This window comes from Crocodylus porosus, unplaced genomic scaffold (assembly GCF_001723895.1).
Source record: "Crocodylus porosus isolate Cpor-Errol unplaced genomic scaffold, CroPor_comp1, whole genome shotgun sequence".
Lineage (NCBI taxonomy): Eukaryota > Metazoa > Chordata > Crocodylia > Crocodylidae > Crocodylus > Crocodylus porosus.
Window position 1 is genome coordinate 57,534,231 of NW_017728886.1, and position 13,624 is coordinate 57,547,854.

Consider the following 13,624-nt stretch of genomic DNA (forward strand, 5'->3'; position numbering starts at 1 on the left):
CGGCCCCATCCCCCACCCCACCCCGGCTGGACAGCACCAGCCCAAGACTCTATTCCACTTCTCCCTCACCATGGGGGGCACTGATCTTCCCCCCCACGTCCCTTCCCTTCCCCCCCCTTCCACCACAAGAGACTTACCAGCTGCACACAGCTCTTCAAGCTTCCAGCCTGTGCTGCTCCGTACCTACATGCTGTGCTGTGGCTGCACGCATGCACAGGCATTTATTGGCCAAATTATCAGCCATGTCAGGCAATTTCCAATATAATTAATTTTCTTTATATTGGTGCCAATCTGATATCTGAACAATATCAGTGCACCTTTACCTATAACCCAACACCTATGTACTTAGTGTTGTGACATACCAAACAAGCATTCCATATATTAAAAGATACTGCATCAAAAACAACAACAAAAAACTGATTTTTGTTAAACATATTTATATTATCAAAAGAGTCACTTTCTTTAGATTAGAAGGGATATGATATTCAATTTCTTATAATCGTTGAATAAATGTTTTTTCAAATGTATTTAGAAGCAAGCTTGCACTTATTTTTCTGCAGGGAAGTAAAAGACAGTTTTTATCATGTCTAGAAAAAAAGCCAAATATCTCATGTCTGATTTCATTGAAAGTTTCAACAAACAATCAGTGCATGTACTCATCTGCAACCACCTGAGGCACTTCATATGTATAAACTACACAAATCAGATGAAAACATTCAGTAAATAAACCCTGCATGGTGCAACAGGACAGAAGAACGCTACCAGAATTTTGATACAACTTGATCTTTTTTATCTTTGAGTAGTACTAGTAATAGGAAGCTGTTATTTTTTTACTGCTGCTGAAGCCCAAGACAAACTTCTCTTACCCCAAATGGCGGATACGAAGCAGCAGCAGCAGCAGATGCAACACTCACTGCAGGAGGTGGTATTCCTGAAGAAGAAGGTGGGAACAGACCCAAGGCATTCAGATTTAATCCAGGAATTAAATGTGCCTGAAGCTGCAAAGGCAGAAGGAATTATTCAGTTTTTCAATACAAGTTAGTTAACTCAATCAAAATACTATTTAGAATAGTATACTGAAAGTCTTTGGAAAAGATGCCAATTTTTTTCTTAAATCTTTATTTGTGAGGACTCAAGATTTCAAACTTATAACCCAATATATTAATTTAGGCAGATAGTCCTAAAAGCTTGGTTCTAATATGAACAGAGAAATGAGTCATTCACTGTGACTATCTTTCTGTGAAGCGTACCATAAGATGGGAGAGGAAACAGCCACGTATTAGGCCAACCTCCCATATTCAGAATGAGGTGCAGCACAAAGACAGTAGCCACTATACTTTATGCTACAAAACCAACCATCTTTTAAAACAGTGAAGGCCAACCTTTCGGTAGGTGTCCCTATATTAGCTATGCATCCTCTCCAAGTGCCACTTTAATCCTCTTCCTGGTCCAGTCTGGTGCTCTGCTTTCTGCTCCCTGCCTGATCTGCTCTTCTGCTTTCTGGCCCAGCTGTCATTGCTGCCTCTCCTGCTCTCCTATTTATTGCATGCCACACACAGAGGTTGCCTGTGCCACTTGTAGTACACATGTTGGATGTTGGCCACCTCTGTCTTAGGACTAAGTGGCTTCATCCCAAGAGTGAATGTAAAGGGATGTGGCAGTGCTGATGTACACCCCTGCTGCTGCTGTCCCCAGCTGATCTAGGCACAGGGGGAGCCCCAAAGCTCCCCACAAGGTGCCAGGCTCAGCAGGGGACAGCAGAGGAGGTAAGTGGGTTCCTCCTTCCAGCACTTGCTCCCTGCCTGCCTGCCAGTGCCCTGCTTCCTCCCTACTGGCCAGTAACAGGCAGTGGAAGGAAGAACAGGCATGCTGCCACTGCTGTCCCCAGCTGACACAGGCATGAGGGAGCCCCAGTGCTGCTCCAGCCCCACACTGGAGGGAATGGCTGTATGGGAAGCCAGACTTGGCTGAGGACAGCAGCAGTTGTTCACAGATTCATCCTTCCAGCACCTGCTCCTGGCCAGCGAGGGACACCATGAGGAGGACAGAGAGAGGATGTTTTGGAAGTATAAGCTGGAAGAAAGAAACTATGACCTAATGTCACTGTCCCCAGCCAACACCTTGTGAACCATCTCCCTTGCTCAGCTCCCTAGTGTCCTCTGCTGACCTGGGGGATTCAGCCATGTCCCCATGATCTGAGGGGCAGTGTGCAACATCCTGCTTCAGGAAATGCTGAATGCATCTGTCCTGAATCATGCCCCTTTCAAGGGGAAGTTCTACCTTAGGATTCCCTCAGAGGAAGCCTTATTCAAATCTCCCTCTCCTGAAGGGCCCCCCTGAAGCCTGATTTAGTGTGGCTTCAAAAGGGTCAAACCTCTGGCTCAAGACCCTAGCTATTATGTCCAGCAATCTGTAGCACTCCTGCCTTGATGATTGTCAGCCCCACTCAGACCTGCACTATGTTCAGCTTAAAGCATCATACAAACAGCCATAACAATGTTTGATTTTATATGTAGATTCATAGATGTTAGGGTCAGAAGGGACCTCTATAGATCATTGAGTCTGACTCCCTGCATAGGCAGGAAAGAGAGCTGGGTTCAGATGACCCCAGCCAGATGCCCATCCAATCTCCTCTTTAAGACCCCCAGGGTAGGAAGCTCATTCCAGATTTTGGCCACTAACTGTGGAGAAGTTCCTCCTAATGTCCAAAATAAATCTGCTCTCTGCTAGCTTATGGCCATTATTTCTTGCGACCCCCAGGAGTGCCTTGTTGAGTAGGGCCTCACCAATTCCCTTCTGCACCCCCATGATGAATTTATAGGCAGCCACAAGGTCACCTCTCAACCTTCTCTTGCGGAGGCTGAAGAGGTCCAGGTGCCCTAGTCTCTCCTCGTAGGGCTTGGCCTGCAAGCACGTAACCATGAGTGGCCCTTCTCCGGACCCTCTCCAGGTTATCCACATCCCTCCTGAAGTGTGGCACAAGACTGCATGCAGTATTCCAACTGCAGTCTGACCAGCATCCGATACAGGGGAAGTATCACCTCCTTGGTTCGGTTTGTCATGCATCTGCTGATGCATGATGAAGTGTAGTTAGCTTTTCTGATTACTTCGTCACACTGACGACTCATATTCATCTTGGAGTCCACTAGGACTCCAAGATCCCTTTCAGCTTCCATGCTATTGAGATTTTCACATAAAACATTTTTATGGCTGATCCGCTATTTTATGGTGCCTTAAATTGGGTACAGTGTAGTACCCTGGTCATTTATGCCACAACTAATCATGGCATAAATGTAATGTGTAGAGGAAATGCTAGTGATACAATTTTTTAAAATACTTTCACATTTCCACAACAGGAAAAGGAGAGAAATTCTCTTTAGTTCCTCAAGATAGTAACCAATTATCTCAATTTCTCATTACACATGAGATAAATAAATGCAGACATCAGGACCCATACAGAAATATGCTTCCAAAAATGACCATGCCATTAGAGAACTCACATTCATAGCAGCAATATCATTTTCATAGGACTCCCTGATTTTCTTCATTATTTCTTCCTCAGCCTTGGCACAGGTTTCAATACTGCCTTTAACTGTAATAGTCCGCTCTGGGTTATAGAGTGTCAAATCCTGTAATCTAGGAAGAAAACACAAGTACAATTAATTACGCTCCAAACAGCAGATGTTAATCAAGACTTATCAGTGGAAGCCAGTGACATCTGAAAGTGTCAGGTTTGCCTACCAGCAATGGACTGTACAAGATCAATTTACAACCTAACTCTAAGGGCCTTGTTACACAATTTTGGGCAGCTCCTGGAGCTCTTAACCCCTGGATTGTCTGCACCTTAAAGTAGTGTTAAGCACTCATTATGTGGGTCAAAGTTATGCCGCTCCAAGGTGGGATTATCTCTGATCCACACTACCTAGCTCCTGTTCCATTAAGGTGTGGCCATTCCCCACAGATGTGCCACCCAAGCAGAAGCCCTCCCAGGATTCCTCACACCACCCATAAAGCAGGGATAGAAGCCTGTCCTGGCTCACCAGCCCTCCAGACATAACTCACAACTATAGCTCCTAGTCCTGCCCCTGCTCCCCAGGCCTCTAGTGGCAAGTCACAGCTGTGCAGGTGGGGGACAGTCAGAGAAGCAGTCAGTGACTGCTCCAAACTCCAGCTACACTAACACCAATCAACATTTGTGCGGCTCACAGTGTAAGGTGTAACAAAGTCCAAAGATGATTCACAGAAAACTGAAATGGGATTAGTGCAATGTTTCAAATGGCTGAGATGCACTTGGAATTAACATATTGAAATAAATTTCTTACAAATAGATTATAATGAATGGAATATTTGAAAATGAACTGCAAACCTTTATGGCAATTTGAGCAGCACAGATTTCTGATACATTATAGGGTGCCTTCAGATACTTGGAAATGCAGTGGGGTCTTTCATGAAGAAAAAGAACGGGAAAAGAAAACTTACAGACCACCATATACTTTGTTTCCTCTTCGATATTTGCAAGCAATTAGATCACATGAAATGAGATGTATTGCAGCCAGAAGTCAATCATTATGCTTCACTATGAAACATATTTCAACCTATAATACTTTGACATGGCAGACAGAGATCAGAATTTGTTAACCACTACTGGAAACCATGAGGCTCTCATTGTCTTGCATTTCAGCCTTAAGATGCACCTTATTTATTCACACACCACTCTCCCCAGAAAAAGCAGTTGTCAAAAAATGGGGTGCATGTCTTAAATGAGAAAAACGATTCTGAATAGTTTGGTTAAACAAAAAAACCTTTTTTCTTCATTCTGTCTTCCTAAAAAAGGTGCATGTCTTATTTATGAGTGTATGGTAATACACCAAACTTGCATAACCCATACTTCTGCTTGTCAGAGATCATTGACAAGTTAAACCAAAAACTTACGGAGATATTGTGATTTTAGTATCTGTATCTTGTTCAATTTTCTTCAGGTTTCTTCCTTCTTTGCCAATAAGCCGGCCAACAAAATTGTTATGTGCTAATATCTTCAAGGGAATTTCTTCTGTACTGTAATAAAAGTTAGATTAATTCAGACATATGTCCACAATTAAAAAAGCAATTGGAAAAGGTATGGTTTTAAATGTAAAAAGTCATTAAAGGAAAACTATAGTTTCTTTCAATACTTCAGACCATTACATATTTATTAACAGACTAAAAAGGAGGTTTCTAATGTTTTTCATTGTCTACTCTGGGGGTGGTGTCAACCAGGAGTACGTGTACCCATAGGGGTACTTGGAAAGGTGATATGGGGTACGTGCGGGTGGGTATGAGGGCAGCGATGCCCCCCTGCAGACTGATGTGGGGCAGAGCAGCACGCAGCAGCGGCCACTGCCTCCCACTGTCCCGCGCTGCTGCCTCCCAGGAGCAGGGCCGGGGTGGGAGGGGTGAGGGCAGTGGCACCCATCTGCGGGCTGCACAGGCTATGCTCGGCCAGCGGCTCAACAGGCTGCCGATGGGCAGCTTGACTGGCCACGCATAAGGCAAGTCAGTAGCCCGTGGAGCTGCACATGCGACTGGCTATGGGAAAGTGGGGCGCGGCAGCAGCATGGGGCAATGGATGGTGGCTGCTATGTGTGAGCACCCCCCACCTCAACCCCCAGCATATGAGCATCACCCCCTCTCCCCCAGATGCCACCAGAAGGGGTTCACTGTTCAAAAACATTGAAAGCCCTTGGTCTACTCCATTAAAGTGACTGGGGCCATTTTAACAGGATTTAAGCTTTAATGTTGTATCTGTGAATCATTGTTAATCTACTCATAAAGGAAAAATGAAAGAATTACAAGAGGAAATTGCAAAAATTTCAAGAGGAAATTACTTTTTTTCTTCTTTAACCACTTTTAAGATTACCCAGAAAAATTCATGAACGAGATTTGAGTTAAGAAGAAAATTAAGTCTGCACATCCAGGCTGAAGTTAGGTCATGTAGAATAGGTGTTACAAAATTAAACAAAATTTTAGAGGCACAATATCTTTACAGTAAACACACAAATTACTTCAGAAATGGAAACTAAGTCGTTTAATTAACTTAGTATATCTTAATTAGGGGTGTACTGATAAAAGATTTTTTGAGTCAATACTGACAGATGATTACTGACCAGCCATACTGGCCAATACTGATCTGATTGCCAATATCAGCCTGGCAGCACAGACAGCAGTGTCCAGCTGGTAAGTCTGTTGGGAGGAAGGGGCATGGGGAAGGGAACAGGTATGTGAGGGAGGTGAGGGAGGGAGTGGGGCTGGGGCAAGTGCTGCACAGCCAGGGCAGGATGAGACACAGAGCTGTGGATGGTTTGTCCAGAGGGTACAGAAGGGCAGCTCCCACCACTGCACACACCCTAGAGGAGGTATGGGAGACATGGGCCCCCTCGGATCTGTGCACGGGGCAAGGGCAGGCTATTGCTGCGGGCTGGGCTGAGGCTGAACTCAGGCTGGGCAGGGTAGGTGGCGGCAGCACTGGGAGGGTGGGCTACGGGGCAGGCTACAGACACCCCAAAATTCAGTCACCCCACAGACACCCACTCCCAGTGCCACCGCTGCCTGCCCTGAGCACAGCCCTGGGTCAGGCCCCTGCTGGGAAGAGGTCAGTGCAGCCCCAGCCCTAAGCACACAGCAGGCAGCCTGATGCAGCTGCACATATGTACTCAGCATTTATCAGCAACATTATCAGCCACATCAGCCAAAAAAAAGCCGACTGCCAATAATGTCAATTTTCCCTTATCAGTGCCGATATGATATGGACCGAAGTATTGGTGCACCTGTAATCTTAATCTTTCTTTGCAGATAGATTTTTATGTGACGTGCAAATTCTGCCCTCAGATACAAGGGCATAACTTCCACTTAGTTATACCTCACTACTTGAGAGCAGAAGCAGTGCACAAGACTTACTGCAATTCATTCTCTGAATAAATACTATAGACTCAAGGTACTGGAGTATCGCTGTTAACAACTGCGATGCCTCAGAAATGTTGTTGAATTATCCAAATTATCCCAACCAAAATGCACAACCAAGGGCTAGAAATGCATGGGGTTTTTTAAGCTGTGTAGGTAGGCTGGTACCAAATATAAAAATGAAGTTCCTTAAACTTTACATTCAATGCTGTTACAAGACATGTAAGATTCACCTTTACCTATTCCAAACAGAAGATTTGGAGTTAATGTTGTAATTAAACACCCTTTGACTCACAATTTAGTATCCTGAGCTTCTTTTTGCATGATCTCCATGATAATTTTACAAGCTGTTGAGCAGCCCTCAGGAGTAGAGTGGATGGTAATTGGTTTCTCTGCAGCACCTGCATTTTCTTTGCGATGAATATCAATTCTTTAAGGAAAGAAAACCATTATATGTAAGCCTTTATTTACTGTCTGAATATTTTTAGATAAAAGTAATCCCAATTATAAATCCAATTTACTTTGCACTAACAAAAGATGGATTCCAAAGAAACAAGGCAAAGTGATTATTAAAAACTATGACTTTTCACTGTAACATTATCTATCCTTTAATAAAACAGGATACATATTCCAATTCTGTTGACTGAGGCTTAACAATTTAGCAAGTGGACTTTACCTGTACCACCAAATTCTATCCCAAATATTTTTACATTTTATATAAACTAATAAAAGAATCCTTAAGTCAGCAGCAGGATGTAGCATTCCAGCCCTCTTGTTCCTTGCCCACCCATGATCTAAAAAAAATTAGAAAAAAAAAAAAAGATGTTAAATCATCTAATCCCACAGCTCCCAATAAATGACTGTTTGCTACAAGATGAGAAGGGATTTGGCAAAGCTAGTTTTTCACGTCTCCAGTAACAGAGATTTCTAGCACTTCTCTTGAGAGACTTGTGTCTTCTCATGTCTGCCCTCCTTTTTCATTTTAGTTCTTGTTTCATGTTACTCTGTTTCTTCTTCAAAACTTTATTTCCCCAACATGAGGGTCTAGAGTTCTTCATGCTGAAAAAGGGTGAGTCCAATAATAACAAAACCTACTGCTGACCTGCAATGGTGTCACTACTAGAGTAGTGATTCTCAACCCGCTCAGTCTCAGGGAACCTTTCAGAAAGTACCAACTCTCAGCTTTTAAGTTTCTGTTGCAAAGAACACCAAAAGACTACCGAACTGGATATTTTTGACACTGTGGATTCCTATTGGAAATCTCCAAGTTTATCTTGGAAATTGTGTAGGCGTTCACATATCTAACAGTCTTAGTACTGCAATGTACCCTTAAAAGAATCTCATGTCATCCTAGTTGAGAATCACTGCACTAAAAACTTGGCCATATTCAGCTTTCAAAAGACTTATTACTTCCAGGCTCTTCCTACCTTTGTGCCAAAACTATGGTTGTTTGAAATCTTTAAATAGGAGTTAACACATCTAAATTACCTGTGCTGCACTTCTCTAGAATTCGTCTGCATTTTCCAACTCTTTCTGATACCAATATTCCTTCTGGTTCCCATAACAGCAAGCACTTCATTTAAAATGAGAACAAGAAACTTAGGTGACTATGTGCCCTTCTCCCCACTGAAGTCTGGTTAGATACCAAATTAAGATATGCTTGACCAATTTATAAACATCCCTGTATTCTTAGTTATTCTTTTTTATTGTGAACCTGGATATTTTTTCCTGACCATCTCCAGCCTTTTTCCACATCTTGCCTGCAGCACCTTCATTGGTTATGTGAGACTATATTATATCACACTAAGAACAAAAGACGAACAACTAATATGCTGGAAGAAATACTTTGTTTATACCCCAGCTTTCTTTTGAAGATGTCCTCTCCGTTGAGATTTATATTTATTAGCATAGTACTTCCCTTTAATGTTCAGACCCCACTGCTATAAGCTACCCAGGTCATTTAACAGCTTGGTTTTGGCTTCCGTACATTTCCCAAACTCTGTTATGATATGGTATGCAACTTCAGCTGCAGCAGAATTGATTGACAAGAATCACCCAAGAACAAGAGAAAACAAACTCTTCTGGAAGCATGCGGTGCTCGGTGGGCAGTGAGGCCGCTTCCACCCAGTTCCCCCTGTGGCACCTGGGAGACAGTCCAGCCCCATGGGGTCTAAGCGAGTCACACTCTGGTGGGCAGTGCCCAGGGCCTGCAGGGCCAGAATATATCTCCTAAGCATGACAAGGAATGCTTGGTGGAAGCTGCCCCATCCACCTGCCTAGCACTGTGCAGCTGGCCCTGGCTAAACTACGGTTGGGCCCCAGCAGCTCCAGCTGCCATGCATTGGCAGGCAGGGCTGCTTCCACCCAGCATCCCCCACAACACCAGCAGAGGCCAGACCCTGCCAGTGGCAGATGGACCCTAGCCATGAGCCTCCACGCTGTCTCACCCTGCCCTGCCTGAAAGCTTTGAGGGTGGGGAAGAGATGGTGTGCACATGTACCAGGACCCCTAAGGAAAGGGCAAGGCAGGGCAGTATGGAGGTCTGTGGCCAAGCTCCATCCTCTGCCCTCCCCTGCCCCCAGCTGCAGATGCAGCCGGCAGGTGCTTATTCCATATTGGGGGAGAGGGGGAAGCTGGGGCATGCTATAGACCCAAACAGACTTATGCTCTTAGTTTCATAGTTAGTAGGATCAGAAGGGAACTGAGCAGATCATCAAGTCTGACCCCCTGCCATGGCAGGAAAGAGTACTGGGGTCAAATGGCCCCAGCAAGGTGTTTGTCTAGCCTCCTTTTAAAGACCCCCAAGGTGGGAGCCAGCACCACTTCTCTTGGAAGTTGGTTCCAGATCCTAGCCGTCCTGACAGTGAAGTAGCGCCTCCTGATGTCTAATCTAAGTTTACCCTCTGCCAGCTTGCAACTTATTTCTAGTCACTCCTGGCAGTGCTTGGGGGAACAGGGACTTCCCCAATGCCTGCTGGTCCCCTCTGATTAACTTGTAACAGGCCACTAGATCCCCCCTCAGCCTTCTCTTGTGGAGGCTGAACAGGTTCAGGTCCCTTAGCCTCTCTCCTCATAGGGTCTGCCCTGCTGCCCCCTGATTATGCAAGTGGCCCTCCTCTGGACCCTCTCCATGCTGTCCACATCCCTCCTGAAGTGCGGCACCCAGAACTGGACATAGTACTCCAGCTGCAGCCTGACCAGTGCCACATAGAGAGGGAGGATCACCTCCTTGGACCTGCTTAAGATGCATCTGTGGATGCATGACAAGGTGCAGCTGGCCTTCCTGACTGCATCCCCACACTGCCAGCCCATCTTCATCTTGGCATCAGTGATGACTCCAAGATCCTTTTCTGCCTCTGCATTAATGAAAAGGGAGTTCCCCAGCCTGTAGGTATGCTGCTGGTTCTTCCCCAGGTTCTTCCTCCTCTTGCTGCTGTCCTGGTGACAGCCAGACCTGGCTGAGGAGAAAGGGAGGGGGGTATCCCTCAACACCTCACCAAACCTCATAAAGTGGCCCTCCAGCCTAAATAATCACCCAGCCCTAGCCTAGAGCATTCCAGAAAAAAAAAAGGAGACAAGGCCTGGTTCTTATTGACAACTTTGGTTCTTAATGAGAAATTAAATTCTTATGCTTATCCCAACCAAAAGCTGCACTTCTAAAACCAGCTTTTTCCCAGGAACCCCTTTGAAGACCACAAAGGGAAGGAAAGAGACAACCACCCCCACCCACCCCTCCCCAAAAAAGACAACCACAATCAAACCTAGTGGAAGATCTAAGTTTATACTACTGATATAGACCCAACTGTAGATGCCTTCATCACAAGAGAGAGAAAAATGGGTGTGAGAGCAAAAATACACAGTTCTCAGCAAGCCCACAAATGGACTTCACTGATCTCTGACAATTGGGCAGGGAAGGGAAGGAGAGAAATGAAGAAGAAAGCCAGTTTTTGTATTGCACTGAGAGAAAAGTCAACAAAAACAAAGATCAAGTTAACATGCTGGACAGTTTTGTAGCATAACTCACTTGGACTGTGTCTGCTTTGTGATATTTCTAATAGTTGCTCCTTCTTTCCCAATAATGGCTCCAACAAACTGTGTGGGAACCAGCATCCGCAGTGGAACATCTGACTGTGGTTTCTGCCTCGTAGTTGCACCCGGTGATCCCTGCCTTGGAGGACCCCTCTGTCCAAATCCACGCCTCCCCTGTGGATGCTGTTGTGGGGGTTGTTGTGCTGCCATTTCATCAGGGATATATGCAACTTTCAGGGAATAATTTTCAAGCTGAAACCCATTCAGTTTTTCTATTGCTCTGTGTGTTTGCAAAAAGCAGAGGGTAGGGAGTGAGGGGAAGAGGAAAAGAAGAGAGACAGAATTATATATTTATGTATAATTAATGTTAACTCTTAACATTAATTAAAGTAATGGAGAATTATTCAGTTCTAGGCATCTGTTTATCCTGAATTGGATGAATGAAGCTTAAAACTGGCTGTTAATTAAAAAAAAAAAATACTCCTACACAATCAAGATCCATACCATACAACTACATGGAGAAAACATTATGCTCAAGGCTTACAAATCAGTTCTTACTTGCTCTAGGTTTGTCTACACTTATGAGATTTTTCTGGTGTACCTCTATCAACAAAGCCCCTAGTAGAGATGTGAATAATGCCCTGAAAATATTGCTGGAAAAAATGTATGTCCTCACTGTAATGGTTTTGCCAGAAAAAGGATTTGGTGGGGGGAGAGAGAGGGGAAACAGATTTTCCAACACAGCAAGCCCAGATAAAAGGCAGATTTTTTTCACACTCCTAACAGGTATGACAACAAGAATTAACTTTAAACCAAGAAAAAAAGGCCACTTTGCAAGTATCTTTTAAACGCCTTTACAATCATGGCAATTGGTCATGTTGAAGAAATTAACTTGGGCAGGAATATAGATTAAACGATAACCAGCCAACTTGATGTACACATTCAAATAATTTATGCAGTGGATGTCAAACAGCATATGGTAGCAGCAACGCTGGCTCCAGCACGGGGCATGTGGTAGGGGGGTCTGGGGTTAACATGGCATGCTCTGCTGCTGCCACCACATCCTTTGGTGTTACCACATGGTTTTCCAGACATGAAGTAATCCCAACTCAAAGAAGCCTTCAATCAACCAGCAAGTTCCAGGGACAGCAGTGTGTTAGTCCTTCCCATACTCTCTCTCTTACACTGCTATACCCAAGGGTTGGAAAATCATACCTGTTATTTTTCATAGCTGCAAATATAAGTACTCTGATGTATAAAATGCAGTGCAACCTACTTGCCCATGTCAGATGATGGAACAGGGAGTACCCAAAATGGCTTTCAACACCACACCAATTCATAACAGAAAAATTCAGGCAAGTGGAAGGACTGGGAGGAAGACAGAACACCTAAGAAAAGCAGAGCACCTCACACACTCCAGACAGTACTCATATTAAATTAACTTGAAGTCTTCCTTGGGGAAACACAAGATTTAGTTATCAGTGGGAGGTATAAACTTATTAATGTATAAGTGGTGCTACCAGCCTTGTCTATAATTAAGGCTGCCCACCATTTCTTAATATAAATACCCAGTTTTCAGTGACATATAATTTTGCCAAACATTAAGGGTCTGGGCTAAAGTTTTCCAATGCTAGGCATCTGGATCAGCCTGAATTTTGTTAACTCTGGACAAAAATTCCCAGCTTTTCCCAGAAAAAGGCTAAGGGAAATAATATATTCTGTACATGTTAGAATAAATACATTTTGAAGAAAATAACTTGGTGAGCTTCTTCTTGCGGTTGGAGAGGGAGGGGGGCACTTTAGTACACACAGACTTCAAACCAGGGCATAGTGTAAGAAAATTCTGCTATTAGGTCTGTCTGTACAACCTTACTTGTGTGCACATCTTTAATCATATCATCATGTACTCATTTTTCCAGAGGATTTAAATATAATTTAGAGCATGGGACAGACTTGTTCTGGAGAGTAGTCAGGTTTATGTCATGAAGGGGAAACTATCTGCAGAACACTTGCTTTGTTTACTATAAGGCTGGAAGGTGTGCATAATGAGGCAGGGGATTTCTAGAAGAGAAGGAGTCATAGTCAAACTGTGTGTTTTCAAGTGAGTCTAATTTAAATGAGTGCTGATGTCCCACAGTTAAAAATAAATTTAAATCAGATCTTGGAAAATTCAGTAGTTGTTTAAGAGTCTCATATCAAGTCCTAGCTGCATTGAACTGGGCACCAAAAGCTAAAAAATACTTCCGGTATTTTTCTCTGCATCCCAGTTCCCCATCTATAAAATAGAGATTATGAGAACATATTCTGCCATCTCCCACAGGACAAATTAGCATATCTGAAGATGCTATATGCAATCACTCTAAAGAAAAGCCCATGAGAAAACTACTATTTCTTTTATTTGAAAAGCATTCAGTAAATAAGACTGGAGACAATATAAATCAAAGAATAAAATACCTGCTTATTGAATTAATTTGTACAATGAATGAGGCAGGGGCTCTTTGGAAAAAGGACCAAAGTAAAAAAAAATGAAATTCAGTGAAAGATCATCACAACACAGATACCCAAAAGGACCAAATCCCAGAACTGAAATATCCCGTTCACCTGTAACTTTTCTAGACTTGACTTTGAAAGCTTAGAAAAAATTATTTTAACCTAATTT

The 13,624-nt window shown here is 43.7% G+C and overlaps 1 protein-coding gene across 1 annotated transcript in view; it reads right to left on the reverse strand.

Annotated features, from left to right (window-relative positions):
• The window catches only part of IGF2BP3 (insulin like growth factor 2 mRNA binding protein 3), a 158,109-nt gene that overhangs the window by 40,416 nt on the left and 104,069 nt on the right, over window positions 1-13,624 (reverse strand). The window contains exons 6-10 of the mRNA XM_019534605.1: window positions 10,961-11,245; window positions 7,232-7,366; window positions 4,933-5,055; window positions 3,501-3,636; window positions 867-998 (exon numbers count right to left, since the gene is read on the reverse strand). Coding sequence (XP_019390150.1) covers window positions 867-998; window positions 3,501-3,636; window positions 4,933-5,055; window positions 7,232-7,366; window positions 10,961-11,245 — 811 coding nt within the window. The remainder of the gene's footprint in view (window positions 1-866; window positions 999-3,500; window positions 3,637-4,932; window positions 5,056-7,231; window positions 7,367-10,960; window positions 11,246-13,624) is intronic.